This window comes from Pseudovirgaria hyperparasitica (assembly GCF_010093815.1).
Source record: "Pseudovirgaria hyperparasitica strain CBS 121739 unplaced genomic scaffold EJ05scaffold_18, whole genome shotgun sequence".
Lineage (NCBI taxonomy): Eukaryota > Fungi > Ascomycota > Dothideomycetes > Acrospermales > Acrospermaceae > Pseudovirgaria > Pseudovirgaria hyperparasitica.
The window spans coordinates 772,293-790,006 of NW_022985566.1; the positions used below are offsets into that span (position 1 = coordinate 772,293).

The 17,714-nt window shown below is 47.9% G+C and overlaps 5 protein-coding genes across 5 annotated transcripts; 4 read left to right on the forward strand and 1 right to left on the reverse strand.

Annotated features, from left to right (window-relative positions):
- The first annotated feature begins 65 nt into the window (after nt 1-65).
- On the forward strand, nt 66-860 carry EJ05DRAFT_163319 (uncharacterized protein). Its single transcript, XM_033739436.1, has one exon. It carries the CDS (start codon nt 249-251, stop codon nt 762-764), a length of 516 nt encoding a protein of 171 aa, XP_033596499.1. The 5' UTR covers nt 66-248; the 3' UTR covers nt 765-860.
- Nucleotides 861-1,157: 297 nt separating this feature from the next.
- EJ05DRAFT_521335 (heat shock 70 kDa protein) lies at nt 1,158-3,492 on the reverse strand (the record flags this gene model as incomplete). The annotated part of the gene is made up of 2 exons (XM_033748764.1): nt 1,158-2,707; nt 2,761-3,492. 2 exons carry the CDS (start codon nt 3,490-3,492, stop codon nt 1,475-1,477), a joined length of 1,965 nt encoding a protein of 654 aa, XP_033596500.1. The 3' UTR covers nt 1,158-1,474.
- Nucleotides 3,493-5,812: 2,320 nt separating this feature from the next.
- EJ05DRAFT_514522 (uncharacterized protein) lies at nt 5,813-9,027 on the forward strand. Its single transcript, XM_033748537.1, has 2 exons — nt 5,813-8,590; nt 8,637-9,027. Exons 1-2 carry the CDS (start codon nt 6,278-6,280, stop codon nt 8,736-8,738), a joined length of 2,415 nt encoding a protein of 804 aa, XP_033596501.1. The 5' UTR covers nt 5,813-6,277; the 3' UTR covers nt 8,739-9,027.
- A 1,843-nt stretch (nt 9,028-10,870) lies between these two features.
- EJ05DRAFT_504646 (uncharacterized protein) lies at nt 10,871-12,204 on the forward strand (the record flags this gene model as incomplete). The annotated part of the gene is made up of 2 exons (XM_033747599.1): nt 10,871-11,825; nt 11,897-12,204. The coding sequence occupies 2 exons, from the start codon at nt 10,871-10,873 to the stop codon at nt 12,202-12,204; spliced, it is 1,263 nt and encodes a 420-aa protein (XP_033596502.1).
- A 551-nt stretch (nt 12,205-12,755) lies between these two features.
- EJ05DRAFT_480046 (vacuolar ATP synthase-like protein 98 kDa subunit) lies at nt 12,756-15,845 on the forward strand. The gene is made up of 5 exons (XM_033744799.1): nt 12,756-12,973; nt 13,062-15,162; nt 15,208-15,488; nt 15,542-15,738; nt 15,815-15,845. Exons 1-4 carry the CDS (start codon nt 12,845-12,847, stop codon nt 15,596-15,598), a joined length of 2,568 nt encoding a protein of 855 aa, XP_033596503.1. The 5' UTR covers nt 12,756-12,844; the 3' UTR covers nt 15,599-15,738; nt 15,815-15,845.
- Nucleotides 15,846-17,714: the final 1,869 nt, after the last annotated feature.

Here is a 17,714-nt window from a genome sequence, read left to right on the forward strand (position 1 = left end):
AGCACCATGATGACGTTGCGTGGCGTTGGCCCTCCGGAAAGCTGACCATTAAATTTTAGGCGAGTGTCACGTGCAGTCCTGTACGTACAGTGCCGTACTGTTGAAAACCACAAAGCTCAACATCGTCTTCATATCTTACTTTACGAACAATCAAAACTTCATACACCATCGAGCATCCCCCTCCTAGTAACGATAGCTCTCGATTACCGTCTCTCACGACGTCCCATCTCATACCGAGACCTCTCAACATGGGCTGGTGGTGGCGCTCCGACCCAGAAGCACCTATCAAGCCCTCAAATCACAGCGCACTCGCCGCAGCATGCGAAGTCGCCGACATGACCAGCCCCAACGTATCCACACTGCGACAACAGCCCGACCTCCTCCCTACCCAACCCGATGTACCAAACCGCAGTCCCCCTGACAGCTCGCTTTATCCATCCACGATGTCCTGTCGCGATGCATTCGACGCCGCGTACTACTGTGCGTCATTCGGAGGCAAGTTCAACGACATATACCGCTACGGCGAGCTGCGGTCGTGTAGCGAGCACTGGGGCCAATGGCGGTTTTGTATGCGACTGAAAGTGCTGCAGCCACAAGAGAGAGAGCAGCGGGTCAGGGAATTCTACAGAGAGAAAGAGGCGCATACGAGGGTTGGGAGAAATAGCGAAGAGGTGTGGAAGAGGAGGACGGATATACCCGAGAGGTACATGTGGAAGAATCCGGATACGATGGAGCCGATTGAGGGGTTGGAGGAGAAAGCTTGAGAAGAAAAATAGACAGGAATCAAATATATATATATACAACAATCGAGGAATACGTAGGTATCAGCTGTGTAATACATGTACTATACATATATGTATCCTCAATGGTGCATGTCCCGTTTTCAACCCGTTAGTCCGGAGGAGCGAGAGTCGGAACTGCTGTTGTGCTTCGTCGGTCTAACATGTCGTCCAAGTTCATGTATCTTCGAAAACGCTACTTCTGTAATGATTTTGAAATACATCTACTTGTTTTATTGCGATGCGAGAAGTTGACTTTATAGGAGCATGTAGCTCTAGGGCATATAGCATTCCAGCTGTGTAGAGGTCCAACGCCGTTGATTGATACTTCTTCAAGTGTCTAGTGGTCATCTGTTACGGAATTCGTGTTCTTGATCAGCTAGCTTGTATCAACGCTTGTCGGACCTAGCCGTTGGAAAGATTTTTCTTTAAGCTGGGTAAATATCGACGGAGCGCCATAGTAAGACATGTGGAGAACAATTTCTTAAGTATTGATTATGGAAGACATAAGCCTTGTCTTATTCTACGAACTTTTGCCGTCCGAATGATTATATCTCATTTCATAACAAAGGAGACCCACGCTACATGAACAGCCGTAAGAAGCTCATCTTCAGGCGTGAGCTCCAGCAAATAACTCCTGTCCACCCAAAGGATCTATGCAGGAAGAAGATGACGCCAAGGAAAGGATGAGACATTTAGTCGACCTCCTCGACGGTAGGACCATCATCGCCACCGCCAGGAGCGCCACCAGCACCGGCACCAGGGAATCCACCACCGGGCATACCACCACCAGGCATACCACCGGGCATACCACCCTCACCACCAGCGCCGTAGAACTTCATCATGATAGGGTTGGCAACACCTTCAAGCTCCTTCTGCTGGGACTCGTACTCGTCCTTGGTAGCTTGCTGATTGTCGTCAAGCCACTGGACAGTCTTGTCGATCTCAGCCTTAAGTTTCTCCTTATCACCAGCTTCAAGCTTCTCATCGACCTTGGAGTCAGAGAGGGTATTCCTCAAACTGTATGCGTAAGACTCGAGGGCGTTCTTCGCAGAAATGCGGGAAGCTTCAGCCTCATCTTCAGCTTTGTACTTCTCGGCCTCGGCCAACATCCTCTCGATGTCCTCCTTGGATAGACGACCCTTGTCATTGGTGATGACGATCTTATTAGTCTTGCCGGTACCCTTTTCGAGAGCAGAGACGTTCATGATACCGTTGGCATCAACGTCAAACGTAACCTCGATTTGGGGTACACCACGGGGGGCAGGCGGAATGCCAGAGAGTTCGAACTTTCCAAGGAGATTGTTATCCTTCGTGCGGGCACGCTCACCTTCATAGACTTGGATAAGCACGCCAGGCTGGTTATCGGAGAAGGTAGAGAACACTTCGGATTTCTTCGTTGGGATGGTCGTGTTGCGCTTGATCAGAGCAGTCATCACTCCTCCGGCGGTTTCGATACCAACGGAAAGAGGAGCAACGTCGAGCAACAAAATCTCATTAGTTGACTTGGAAGAGGTGTCACCGGAGAGGATAGCAGCTTGTACAGCGGCACCGTAGGCAACGGCTTCGTCGGGGTTGATGGACTTATTTGGCTCCTTGCCGTTGAAGAAATCGGACACCATCTTCTGAACCTTGGGGATACGAGTAGAGCCACCGACGAGAACAATTTCGTGGACGGAGGACTTGTCAATCTTCGCGTCGCGGAGGACACGCTCGACTGGCTCCATGGTGGACCGGAAAAGATCCTGGCACAGCTCTTCAAAGCGGGCACGAGTTATAGACGTGTAGAAGTCAATGCCCTCGAACAGCGAATCGATTTCAATTGAGGTCTGAGCTGATGAGGAGAGGGTACGCTTAGCACGCTCGCAGGCGGTGCGAAGTCGTCGAAGGGCGCGCGCATTGGAAGTTAGATCCTTCTTGTGCTTTCGCTGTATTGTGAATTAGCGACCTGACCTAAATCAATGGTTGCGGGGTTGCTTACCTTGAAATCGGCAACGAAGTGGTTTACAAGTCTGTTGTCAAAGTCCTCACCACCTAAGTGAGTATCGCCAGCGGTAGACTTGACCTCGAAAATTCCCTCCTCAATGCTAAGCAGTGACACATCGAAGGTGCCACCACCTAGGTCAAAAATGAGGACATTTCGTTCTCCGGTCTGTTTCTTATCAAGACCGTAGGCGATGGCGGCTGCGGTGGGCTCGTTGATGATACGGAGGACGTTCAGTCCTGAGATGAGTCCGGCATCCTTGGTAGCTTGACGTTGAGAATCGTTGAAGTAAGCTGGAACTGTAACAACAGCGTTGTTGACGGTACAACCCAGGTAAGATTCAGCGGTTTCGCGCATCTTGGTAAGAATCATCGACGAGATTTCCTCGGGGGTGAATGTCTTCTCCTCGCCCTTGAACTCGACACCGATGACTGGCTTGCCACCTTTATCGAGGACCTTGAAGGGAAAATGCTTCATGTCGGCCTGAACCTCAGGGTCGGCAAACTTGCGTCCGATAAGACGCTTGGCGTCAAAGACTGTGTTTGAAGGGTTCATAGCGACTTGATTCTTGGCAGAGTCACCAATCAGACGCTCGGTATCTGTGAAGGCGACGAAGGACGGGGTTGTTCTGTTTCCCTGATCGTTGGCGATGATCTCAATGCGGTCATCTCTGAAGATGCCTACGCAAGAGTAGGTTGTTCCCAAATCAATACCGATCGCGGGAGCCATGATGTGCAGATGTTATGAGATGTATGAAAAGGTCGGATGGGGTATCAAAGACGCAACGTGTATATTTGATATAGTCCCTCGTATGGCTGGCAAGAGGCAGAAATTTGGGGAGATTGGAAGTGTGGAAGCAAGTGTGGTGGTGGCAGGTGGGCGTCGTGGATTTTGTATGAATTTTTGAACGGACACAGAACATGCTGGAAGCTGATCGAAACCTCAACAACCCACCAGACTTGTCCAGAATGTACCCCCAGCAACGCTGCCATGCTACCTTGTTCGCCACGGACTAACATTCACATACTAGGTAGCTTCTACACACTTTCAGAACCCTCGGAGTCATACATACTTTTCAATCAGACGGCAACCAGCCCAGTCAAACCAGAAAATGCATTCTTTCAGGCGCTGTCGTGGATGCCATTCTGTCCCCGCGCTTAACCCTTTTCAGCGTTGTCGAAAAGAAAATTCCTAGTGGGGCTCTTGACATCATGCCCAGATAGATGTCAGCCTGACTGGAGCCTGACTGGCGCCTGAGCCCGTCTGAGCCTGACCCAGAGCCAGGCATCAATTAAATAAGCGACTGGAAGCTTCGCGTTGCAGCTGGGCGCGTGATTAACAGCGGAGATTGATGTCGCCAAACGTGCACTGGTCAAGAAATGAACACTTAGGAAATTTCTGCGACTGTCGCCGTCATTCTGACTAACGACGCAGATCAAAATCACCGCCTCTGAGAGCTGTGAATCATCGTCAAATCAACAAATCACTTCTAGGTCGAACGCTGTTCATGTAGACTGAGTCAGACTGCATGTGATAGTCTTACTTGCTGTCTCTTCTACGCAGTGCTAAGAACGTTGCTATGCTTCACAAGGTTGTGGCTTCTCGAGCGAAAATGTTTCCATATCTTCATTCTGAAGACTATAAGCAAACATGCCTAGATCAGTATTAATGGCACTGGAAGCCTCGATCTCTAGTGAACATCAATTTAGACATGAAACGACTGCCAAGCATATCGCAGACGACACACTCACAATCTTCACGGACACTCTATCAACGGGACAGGCACATCTATAGACAATAGGTGCAACCAGTCATGTACTTTGGAAAGAAAAGTAGAACGCCACGGTCCAATCATTTGCCCGTGGCGCCAAATGAAGTCCACTTGATGACACAGCTATCATCGCTTCGTCTCGTTGCGTGTGTCGCATTCCTCGCGTAGGCACGTAAATCGCCAAAGTGTCATACAAAGTACGAAGTGATTATCGCTGGAAACCAGTCAGGACTGCACACAAAGTAAGGCTGATGAATCGGATGAGTTTTCCGCCGTTGAACTTTAACCACTCTTCTATGGCGCGCCCTCTTGAACGCTCACTTCCAGTGCAGAGGTCATCTTTGCACTCTTTTGTAGGCCAGATTAAAATGATAGCCATAGTAATAAGATAGAGCTCTGCTTTGCAACGATTGGAAGTTCAAACTGATTGGTGTAGACCACATACTGATACACAATCTGAAGTATACCCTCTCATCTGATAGCATGACATGTACTGTCATGTGTAAAGTAATAGGCATGGTCAGGCATGTCTATTGCCTAGGATGAAATATAGATTTTGTCGAATATTGAGGAACAGGAACATCTCCTCGCGACGCGCTAGAGACTACTAGCTTTATCGTCGGGGTTTATAATACATAATGATTATCATGATGATCTCGTTTTTTGTAGAGCTGAGCTGGCCCGTTTGAATAGGAGAAGGAATCCGTTGAGGTAGAGATGTCAGGAGTCGGGCTAAGAGCTCACACTTTGGTGAAAGATGGAAGCGCGAGACTGAGGAATAGCACATACACCGACCGAACGGTCCCTGAGTGTGGTTCAGAAAGCGTTTTGGTGCTATGGATGATAAGTATCTCAAGGTCCAGCTCGGCACGTTGAGGAAGAGAGGCTATAACAACGGATTTGGATCATAATTTATAGCAACTTCTCACGGTGACGAGTGACGTGAGCGTAACGTGGGTAGCACTCACTTTCGGTAGACGCGCTTTACATCAGACCCATTGTACATGCTAGACTCTCGTCCGGCACAAGGTAAGGTGGTGATTCGTCGGGTTTGCTAGGCATGATAGGATCAGTCCATTCACGAAATGAGTCCAGACGTGTCATGCAGGTGGTCACGATACGTCAATTATGGCCGTGATCAGATACCCTTGATATCTTTGGGGGCGCGATCAGGAGGAGATGAGGTAATTCCAGACAAATGCGCATCTCAATGAGTTGAAATAAATACATGGCGGAGAACCAGTCGGGGGACTTGAAGGAAGTAATGCCAAATTGACGGTCATGCAGCGGCAGAAGCTGACATATGCACCTTACAATCGTCCGCGGGCTTCTTTGTGGTCTATCCCGCGCTAGACTTCGCGCTTCCGACTTGGCCAACCAATAAGACGTCCGCGTGCCTGGATTAGGCTAGGTAAGATCGCTCTTCTCTCGCGTTTTCCTGCGTCCTTCCTCCCTTTCAGAATTCACTCGTCAATCTGCCATTTCACGACCACGCACCCGCACAAAGATCATGTATTGCGCTCTCTTCCCACTCTGACGCCCTGCTTAATCCTTTCGCTCTCTCTTAGTCGGTGCTGTGTGGTCTTTTTGGTCTCCTCCAACGCTCTGCCTCTGTGCTACAGTGCCTCACACTCCTTTGGAACCCTGTAGCGACCCAACCTCGACTACTCCACACCCATCTCCACCTTCCACTTACGACCACAAGGCTATTCACACTCTTAGCATCTGCCTGCGATACATACAATGGACACCAGTGGTCTGCGTGACCCTTTCGCCATTCAAGGAGCCTCAAGTGAGCCTAAAGGCCTCGGCGTCTCCATGTCTCCCTCTTCCAACTACGGTCTTACTTCTCCCGAGATCGATGGCTCCGGATTCCAAGCTCTCGATCCTCGCTTGACATATTCGTCGTTCGCTCCCCCCACCAACGTCATGATCAACGACGTGAAGAATGGCCTCGGGGATGCCACGAGTGCAGCCCAAAGAGAGAGAGCACGCAGCTCTGCGCTGTTAAACGTCAATGATCCTGTTTCACTGCATCTACTGGTAGAGACAGCGATGGGCGACAGTCAAGATTACGAAATCTTATCCTATGAGGAAGTGGATACCATAAAGACAGAACTACGAGACCTCCAGCCGCGCATCGAGGCTACATCGAGGAAACTAGCCATGGAATCTAAAGTTCGCGATGCTGCACAGTCTCTCGGTCGCCTGCACAAAAAGCAAGATGCAATTCAGAGCTCTCCTAAGCGCAACAGAAGAAGTATGAGCAATCGGTCAAGCACCAGCGGTGTAAAGTCAAATAGCGAGTGGAAGGGCGATAGTGAATTGGCTACCAGTATCAAAAAGTGCGACAATCTTTCTCAGGAACTTTGGCATCTTGAGTCAAGATGCCGCCTACTACAGACCCAACTTCTGAAGCACACTGCCGGCATCCTGCAAATGACACACGCTGGGCCAACCAAGAAGGAGGCTATGCGATCTCCCGCGGTAGGGACGGCAAACAATGGCAGACCAGATAGCCCACAGAGCATCTATAACTATGACACGTCGCGGAAGAAGAACTCCAATCAGTTCGAGGACACATTCGACGAACGTAGCCTGTATCGATCACCCGAAAATCTGGATCACCTCATGCTTGCTTTGAAGAATGGAACTCATCACACCCACATTGACGAATTCAACGACGGATTGGCGAGTAATCAGGCGCTCGTATCTGTAGAACAGCGGCTGGAGGATCTAAACAACCGTATGCGAGACCTTATCGTGAAAGCAAATCCAGATCGGAACAAGGACTATGCGTCCGTCCCAACAAGATCTGTCGAGCTGCAACTAGACTACCTCGACAAGGCTCTGGGTCATATTGGCGCTGAGAACAATGAACTTCAGAAACGATCGAGGCACTCGCAAAGTGAAGTCGAAGGTAGACTTGAAGAAGCGAACAATCAACTGTGCAGTGTCATAAACAATCTACGTTCTACTGATCTCGACCCCTACCCACCTCCACCCAGAATATCAGGACGCAACATGCAAGAACAAATAACCTACTTACAAGAGGCTCTATTTGCTCTAGAACAGGCTACCATGAGCTCGCAATCTGGCCTCGGGCATGACGCTGCGCAGTACGAGGCAACACTGTCTGGTCTATGGTCAATAATCCTCGCTGGTGAAGAAGAGGCACGGCAAAGGAAGCGACAAAGACGACAGAACATTGCGGCAAACCCAGGCGGTTTTGAGCGGGAAGAAGATCTGTCTCCTGACGAGGACGGTAATACTGACGAAGCGTTCACGCTACAAGCCTTTTCGGCAAAGGTCCAGTGGCTTTATAGTCGAGCCTCGAATCTCAAGGAGCAGCAAAGTATACTCCGCCGACAGATTCGGCAGCAACGCGAACTCAATAACAAGACTGATGCGCAGACTGAGGAAAACACAGGCCAGCTCCACGCTCGTATCGAAGACCTCGAATCCGAACTTACTCACATGCGTGACGACTCGCGAATAGAAGCATCCGAAATGCAAGCCAGTCTTCATGAGGCTTCAGAACGTATCGAGCAGTTGTCTGCTGACCTTCGTCAAGCTACCGACGACCGAGAGGCGAAAGACATGGAACTTCGTGATCTCGAGGGTGAGGTAGTGCGATTACAGACTGAAGTCACCATCGCTAGGGCAGACCTCGACGGCGCTTACGGAACTCGTGCTCAACGCGCAGCCGAAGTTGCCTCAAATCCTGAAATCAAGCGCGAGCTTGAGGAACTCAAGCAGAACGAGCGTGTGCTAAAAGAGGAACTCAAGGGCATGGCGGCCGAATACGAGGCCTTAACTCGCGACAGCATTCAGAATGAAAAGGACCGCGATGGCCTCGAAGCTCTTATCGACTCGCTGAGAAACGAGAAAGAGAGGTTGGAGCTCGATCTGAGTGACGAAAGGGTGCGATGGCTAGGCGCGCGCAGCCCAGGTGCTGGACCGACAGGGATCGAAATGACTAGTGTGAGGATGATGAGAGAAGACTTCAAGAAGATGATGAGGGAGAAGACTACGGAGGCTTTGAAAGCCTTGCGTGTAAGTTCATCCCCCGAAGCCACGTTCACCGCTAATCATTTGTCAGGCCGAACAAGAAGAACGACGAAAACTAGAAGCGCTCGTGCGCCAACTACGAAAGGGCTCAGAACCTCCTAAATCAGGTCTCAGTCACAGCATGACCGCCTAATAACAATTTAACCTTACACAAGTACCCGGCCTTGAGACTTTCGCCACGATCTATACTGCAAAGTATAGCACAAAACTTTTATGCATGCATGCTGTTCAGCGATGGTGTTTTGGATAGCCGCGGTTGACTCAGCCACTTTCATTATTACCTTCCTGTACCTACTTTTTCAATTTAAGGGGGCATATATCAATAACACATACAAGGGTACATCATTGTCCACACCATAGTGGAATTAGCCTGCCATCTAATCAATCAATTCTTATGCTCTAGCGACCCGGCGTTCGCACCGGTAACTATTGAGGAACTGTTCCTTCCCGCCTGGCTACGTCCGCGATAGTAATTGATTTATCTACAAGTACGGTCACTAAGTGCCTCCTCCACTACGCAAACAAGAACGATCTAACGAAAGCCAAATCAAAAATGTTTATATCCATGGATTTCATAGCCTCAGCCTCGTCCACGCCGAGTGGCATCATGCATCATGCCCTCGGCTTTTCACATAGCAATATTTGATGGTTACTCGATGCACAGCTACGCACAGCAATACTAGATACCGGGAACTGAGTGGCAGGCATCTTGAAATTTTTTAGGCTTCTCGCAGTCTACGAGTCGTTCATCTGGGTGCTCTCTACCTAGTATAACAACCAGTAAGTGGTACTGCACATCTAGTGTTAGTGCCAAGTCTCGATAATCGCGATTTTAGAGTAAAATCGTGTCTCTCTCCGTACAACTATAAGTCTGCTGACTGCGCGCAGGTCACTTTATCACATATTCTCAACATTCAAATGACAATTGTGTTTGCTACATTGGCAATACTCCTGCGCGAGTGTACCCGAGGTATCTTACGGGCAGCTACACAGTGGTATTACAATCAAACTTCATTCGCGTGTGTTAGACTGCTAGCCTTGCTGAGTGATTTAATGGCCTCCACTGAAATTGCCGACCGACTTCCTAATATGGTATACTAGAACTACCCTCAGCAGTGCTCTTTTCCAATTGAACCGTCACGTACCCCGTTGAGGATGACCAGAAGACAATAATGCCTGTGTCCAGATGTGAAGCATTTAATTGGTCCGGGGTCGTAGGTATGGTTATCCTTGCAATTTTCACAATAGTGGTGGAGAAGTGGACGTGAAGGTCGGAGTTGAGGCAGGTAAGACAGTGATATGAGTACCAACAGCCCGATCTAGATCTTTGGCGACAGTCTAAGCAGGATACAGAGGATGACAGATTAGATAGTCAGGAATGGGTGAAGCGAGCGGAGGTGCCATGAGCTAGACTTGCTCTTACACACAAGTGAGAATGTTCAAATTATTTGGTGAGATGTATTATGCCTGAATTCTTTCCATCAGAGGCGCGCTCAACTTGTCCATAACACAACAAGATTCTGCATTCACTATTCTTAGGAACAGCACAAACTCTATGTGTTCCTAAGTGGATATGAGAACGTATCTCTAGCCATATATAGTTTCGGGAATTTCGAATTCTTTCAGTCACTGTCACTACTGCCCCCGTGGTATAGAGACATCAACGATGGATAAAAAAGCGCAGTTTGTTACGGCTTTCTCGATTCCCCGAAGGTCGCAAGTTCGACCCGCGCGATATATGAGTTTTGTTTTGCAAATTTTCTCGGCTGACCTCCATTTTTCAGATCAATTGGTTTTGACTGTGGCTGAACTAGCCCATTTGTGCTGTGTATTCATTCGTCTCCAGCTTGTTACGATCGGTTCCACATGAACAAGAAGATACGAATCTCTACACCTGTCTTTCTCTGATTCAGCTACGCAGCGACGCGTGAAACATACAGGCTAATCACTTGTTTTGGGTGTGGTAGGCTTTTAGCACTACGAGCACAAGGCGCTCAGGCTTGTGATATCTCAACCCCTGTCTGAATCCCTTGGTTCGTCAGAAACAGCCAGCCACATATATTGACGACTGTGAAGCTTTTGAACTATGTGTTGAGCTCTGGTATTGAAGGTGTTCATGGTCGTCAGGATGATTGGGCAGCTAATATGCCACAAGATCACGTTGATGACAGGGCCTATGACTTGTCCCCTCCATATCTATATTTTCCATCGTCATACTATTCAAGTCACATATATGTACGCCGTTGTTCTTTATAATCTACCATTATGGCCACCCCTCAACCTAATCTGCATAAGCGACAAAAAGTAGACGTTACCTCACTACAAGGAAACAAGATAGCTTCCGATATAGGAGAGAGTGATTCGAAGAAGCTACGTGCTAGAAGATTCGATACAATCTACAAGAACTGGAACCTCACAGAAGAGAAATTGCAGAGCCACTTCGCAGAAGATGACGCATGCCAATCTTCACATGGTACGCTCCTCAAACAAGTCAGAGACTGGCCGCAGAGATTTTTAGAGAAAATCGCCACGCTCTCTGGCAAGATCAGTGATATCTCCACGGCTAAGGCTTTACTATGTCAGGAGAGGGCGATGCGACGTGTCTACGAACAAGCGAATGGACTATCCCAGTATGGTCGCTACAATGAGATAGGCTTTAAAACCTTAGAAGTTGAGCAAGTTTTGCTCAAATTGAAAAGAGCAGAAGCAATCGTTGCCGGAAATGATGGCCGGATGTGTTCAAACGACCCATGTGAAAATAAAGCTGCCCAACGGCCTTCAATCGTCCAATCGCCCGCGTTGCACGTTCGCGATAGCCCGAGATCGAAAGATATTGTAAGGATCAATGAGATACCGAGTCTAGGTTCTCCGGGTCTACAAGAGACGCCAACGGCGCAAAACAACCCTACGAGCTTCTCGACTGCATATAACCCACAACAGTCCTTTGCTTTCAGCTCAGCATCAGCCTTGTTCCCTTCAGTACTACAATCATCAACGGATATTTCCAGCTTTCACAGTACTGGAGATAGCCGCTTCGAAGGGGAGGATGAGTTTTTGAGCATGGTCGACTTTGACGGCAATGCAAATCATCACATATATGACTCACAGGGTTGGCAGAGTGATACGCGTGGGTTCAAGCCGGTGCCGCAGTCTCAGAAAAACATGCTAGCCCTCCCTTCCCCCATTCGAACGACGACCCCAGGGCTTAACGCCAAGACCGGTCACCAACGAACGATGACCTACACGCCAACCTCGCAGCTACCAATTTAGAAGATTCTACTGATGACACAGCGATCAACAGGGTTTCGGCCGTAGAGCTCGCTCAGCATGCTATCGGGAATTCGTTCTTTCGGTCTACATCAATGGCGAAGCGCAAACTTGAATCGATGCGCGATATGTTTGAGGATGGCGACTGTGACTTAACTGCAGACATGGACGCGTCAGAAATGCGTTCCATGATCGAATATTGTGCGGCAATCGAGAGCTACGAACGTGGAAAGGAGGATAACAGGCCACGTTTGGTAAAACAGGCGAAGTCGCAAATGGCGAAACTTTGGCTTCGTGAGAGGTTGAGACTGGAACACGGGGTTGAGATGTGAGGTGTCGCGGGATAATAAACGGCCTGATTACTGGGCCAGCTCACATTACAGAAGGATTGATGATTGACGATATACACGAGGGTGTGCGGTCTCTGGGTTATATGCACGAAAGACTTCTTTATTGGCCACACGTTCTGCGGTTTACCCCTAGACTGTTGCTTGCACACGAACAATTTTCTTGAAAGAGTCCATGAAACGGTCTTTGAGCCCCATATAGAATTCTCCCAATACATCTATTTTATTGTTCAGTGCATTCTTGCCTGTGGTTATCAATATACTATGTTGGCATATCGATTTGCGTAAACTAAGAATTAAATCGCAGCACTGACTTGTACGTTGATGAGCTTTCTAGTTCATAGTGTACAATCTTGAGCCTAGGCTAGATTCATAATGTAAAGGCGAAGGAAATATTACGCTGTGACTTCGACGATCCAATATACTATTGCACTGACGAGAAAGCTCCAAGGTCGTTGAACGGCCTCGGTAGCGGAGAAACTTAACCCCGCAGCTATCTCTATGACCAAACCCTGGAAGCTCTAGGCAAGCTATGCAGAGCCATCAAGTCAGGAGCCTTATCAACGTTGTCATCATTTAGGAAGAGCTGTCGCCACTTTCAAGCTCTTCCACGACATTCGCCGCTATGGCACCGCATAAAGATACTCTGTTCCGCTCGGCGGACATGAGTCTGACCCAGCTGTACATTGCCAATGAGATCGGAAGGGAGGTTGTGAGTGCTTTGGGCGAGCTCGGGGTGATGGATTTTAGAGACGTGAGTTTGTCTAGCAAATTAACAGCAACATAGGCTCTATTTATACTATCGAGCACTCCAGAAAGACGGCTGACAATGATGCCTACAGCTCAACGCCGAGACTACTGCTTTCCAACGTACCTTTACCCAAGAGATTCGCCGCCTAGACAATGTCGAAAGACAACTACGTTATTTCCATAGCCAGATGGAGAAGTCAGACATAGCTATGCGTTCCATTTATGATTTTAATAATATACTGGCTGCGCCATCTGCGTCGGAGATTGATGAGCTGACTGATCGAAGTCAAGGACTGGAGGCAAGAATCACGGGACTGAATGACAGTTATGAGACACTCAAGAAAAGAGAAATGGAGCTCACAGAATGGAGATGGGTGCTGAGAGAGGCTGGAGGCTTCTTCGATCGTGCTCGTGGCCAGACCGAAGAGATTCAACAGCGAACTTCAGAGGATAACGATGACGCACCGCTCCTCCGTGACATGGAACAACACACCGAGCAAGCTGAGCAATCCTTTTCTGTGATGAATATAGGCTTTGTTGCTGGCGTAATTCCACGGGAGCGGATGGCGGCGTTTGAGCGAATTCTGTGGAGGACCCTGCGTGGTAACCTCTACATGAATCAGTCGGAGATCCCCGAGCAGATCATTAATCCAGAGACCAATGAAGGCGTGAATAAGAACGTCTTTATAATATTTGCGCACGGAAAGGAAATCATCGCCAAGATCCGCAAGATCTCAGAATCCCTCGGGGCGGACCTCTACAGCGTCGACGAGAACAGTGAGCTTCGGAGAGACCAACTTCACGAGGTAAACACACGCTTGAATGACCTCGCCAGCGTACTTCGCAACACCAAGCAGACTCTTGATGCTGAACTTACACAAATCGGTCGCAGTCTCGCTGCCTGGATGGTTGTTGTCAAGAAGGAGAAGGCTGTCTACGAGACCCTGAATAGATTTTCTTATGACCAACAGCGCAAAACACTCATTGCGGAGGCTTGGTGTCCTACTAGCTCTCTCGGTTTGATAAAGTCTACTCTCCAAGACGTCAATGACCGTGCCGGGCTGTCGGTGCCTACTATCGTCAATCAGATTCGAACTTCTAAGACGCCACCAACATACGTCAAAACTAACAAATTTACGCTCGCCTTTCAAACCATCATTGATGCTTACGGTACTGCGAAATACTCCGAAATCAATCCCGGGCTACCCACCATCGTTACCTTTCCTTTCTTGTTTGCCGTCATGTTCGGTGACTTCGGTCACGGAATGCTTATGACCTTTGCCGCACTTGCTATGATCTACTGGGAGAAGTCGCTCTCACGCGGCAAGCTTGATGAACTTTTCTCGATGGCATTTTACGGCCGCTATATCATGCTGATGATGGGTATATTCTCCATGTACACCGGTCTCATCTACTGCGACGCCTTCTCCAAGGAATTGCCTATTTTCCCGTCCATGTGGAAATGGCCCGAGGGTGCTGAAGAAGGACAATCCGTAACCGCAATCCGGGAGAACGGCTATACTTACCCCTTTGGACTGGATTGGATGTGGCACGGTACCGAAAACGACCTCCTCTTCTCAAACAGCTACAAGATGAAGCTCAGTATTCTCATGGGATGGGCACATATGACTTTTTCACTCTGCTTGTCGTATGTTAACGCTCGCCACTTCAAGTCGCCCATCGACATTTGGGGAAATTTCATTCCTGGCATGATATTCTTTCAGTCCATCTTTGGTTACCTGACTTGGGCAATAATATACAAGTGGTCTGTCGACTGGGTTTCCATCGATAAGAACCCGCCCAGTCTGCTCAACATGCTTATTTACATGTTCTTGCAGCCCGGAACACTCGAAGACCAGCTCTACTCAGGGCAAGCAACGTTGCAAATTATTCTCGTTCTTCTCGCGTTGGTATGTGTCCCAATAATGCTGTTCTTGAAGCCGTTTTACCTTCGTTGGGAGCACAACAAGGCCCGGGCCATGGGATACCGTGGCATCGGAGAAACTACTCGTGTCTCGGCTTTGGACGATGATGATGATGATGAAGAGAGCACAACGCTTAATGGTGGACGTGACAGTTACGCTGACGATGAGGACGGCGTCGCGCTGATCACCCAGGACATTGGCCATGGTGAGGAGCACGAAGAATTCGAATTCAGCGAGGTCATGATACACCAAGTCATTCACACTATCGGTAGGTCAGATTCCTTCCGCAATTGCTCATGATTAACAGAAATAGAATTCTGTTTGAATTGTGTCTCTCATACCGCCTCCTACCTTCGGTTATGGGCTTTGTCGCTAGCCCATCAACGTCTTTCTATTGTACTTTGGGACATGACCATGAAGATTGCTTTCGGCTACAGCGGTGCTGTTGGGATTGTCATGATTGTCGTCCTATTCTACCTCTGGTTCTTGCTAACCATCATGGTTTTGTGTGTCATGGAAGGTACTAGTGCCATGTTACACTCACTGCGACTGCACTGGGTGGAAGCCATGAGCAAGCATTTCATAGGAGACGGCGTAAGTGATTCCATCTAGTGACGTGGGCGTAGCATAATACTAACCTAATACAGGTTGCGTTCGAACCTTTCAGCTTCAAAGTTCTGTTGGAAGAGGATCCTGTCGAATAGTTAGTCGCAATACTGTGACTTGTCCTGTGTTTTATTATATAGTGTAAAGTGTATGATAGGAATCCAACGTAACACCCGTCGTTCTATTGAGCAAGTTTTCAACACAGCCTGGACATGTGCGATCATTCAAGAATTTTGAAGTCCGTCACACTGGTATTGACATAGCATGAGTGCGCCCAATGCATAGTGAGAATTATGACTGACATGATATGGCAGAGAAAATCTGGCCCTCTAACCATGTTCAGAGTCTGCTCTTCATAGATGGACTGATTCATCAGAGGTGGAGGTTCTTTTTCCAAGATTGCTCTGATATGAGTCCTTGTCAGACTGTAAGCCTTGTCGAGTGGCCTCCTTTTTCAGTTGTAAATTCTGCCTTCTTCATCTATACCTAATCGTACTGAGGGTAGCGGTGTTACCGATGGGTCATAACTCACAGCCCAGTATGTCCCCGTCACCTCAATTCCGATCCTGTCGCCAAACCTTATCGCAGTGCCATGGCCTCTTTATTCTCGTCCTCAGGGCCGTCCTCCGCAACTATATTTAGATTTTTCATCATTCAAATCAGTATCGACAAGCTCTAATCGCCGATATGCCCAAAAGTTGGATTTGCGTATAGCCCGATTCCAAGAGCAAGTATAACGAGCATCAATAGGATTCCGTGAGACAGGTATAGGTTACATAACGAAAGTCGGGCTGTCAACAAGGCCGGAGCAATGAGATTATAAACCAGGAGAAGCCTATGCATTGAACGAGTAGGTAATAAAACCTTCTGTGACATATTAGCCAACCTTACTGAACCAGTAGCGTTGGATGTGATGCAACTTTTATAAACGCTTCAATGTTCCAGAAACAGCATGCACACCCCTTGTACTGTCCAGTACTCTCACAATGCTCTTAAAGAATCGATGTTTGATGGAGGGACGAGTGAACCACTTGCAACTGTGCAGCACGATTGCGCCAGCAATGCCAATGTAATGCCAATCAGACGTGAGCATATACAATCGGATACAATCCAAGGTCCTAGATTAGGATTGTATGATTAGTCACTCTAAAAGTACGGATTAAGCTTGGAATCTATACTAAGGGATTAAGATTAATTGTGTTAGATTAAATAAAGTAGGGTATATACCTATATATAGCCCGGGGCCCTATCTTAGGCCATATTTAGGTATTAATTCTGCCTAAGGCCTATACTTTAGCCTTAGGCTCTAATATAGTAGCCTTAGGCAGAAATGATGCCTAAATATGGCCTAGGATAGGGCCCGCGGCTATATATAGGTATATATCCCACTTTATTTAATCTAACACAATCAATCTAACTAATCGGATTGAGATTATACCGTCTTAGCAATCATTTTGAGGCGTGGATTGAGCTTGTATTCTCTATTAAAATTTTGGCCCAGATTGAGATTGCACAGATTCGGATTGTATATGCCCATCTCTGATGCCAATTGTGATGGCCCACTTCTATGAGCCTCCTCGTTGATCACAGCCGGTTACAAAGCGTGGTAACATGCATACATGATGAAACGTCGCACAGAACGTGCATGCCAGAAAGATACCAACTATCTGGACCCAGGGTGACTGATCCATTGACAGCACTAGCTAGTGCAGTTCTTTGGCTACTCTCTTTTAGAGAGCTGACACTATTTCACAATGCCTATTGTGAAGAGCTCTGAGATTCGATGTGTCAGGAAAATATGACCGTAATGGCGCAGAACGCTATAGGCACGCCTGAGCTACAAAAAACGAAACACCAGAGACATACCTACAACTAGTCAAGCTGCATGCATCTGAGGTGAGAAAATTATTGAATGAAGTTGTTGTATTAGAGAAAGAGTTGAGTCTCTAGGAGACAGTTTAAGTACAAAGTGCTAAGTGCTAGCGTTCCATATGAGAGTAGTTCCTTCCACAAAAATAGCACGGTGCCTAGACAAAGGTGTGAAATATAATGTCTCACCTTAGTGGTTCCGACAAGCACTACGAAACTCTTTATTGCTGACTAAATTTTAACATCTTTGACATCTTTGACATAAACAAGTAATTTCTCATGTGATTTGCTACTTGGTTCTTGTAAACTTAACCTCTACTATATCTAATAAGTTTATATAAGGTA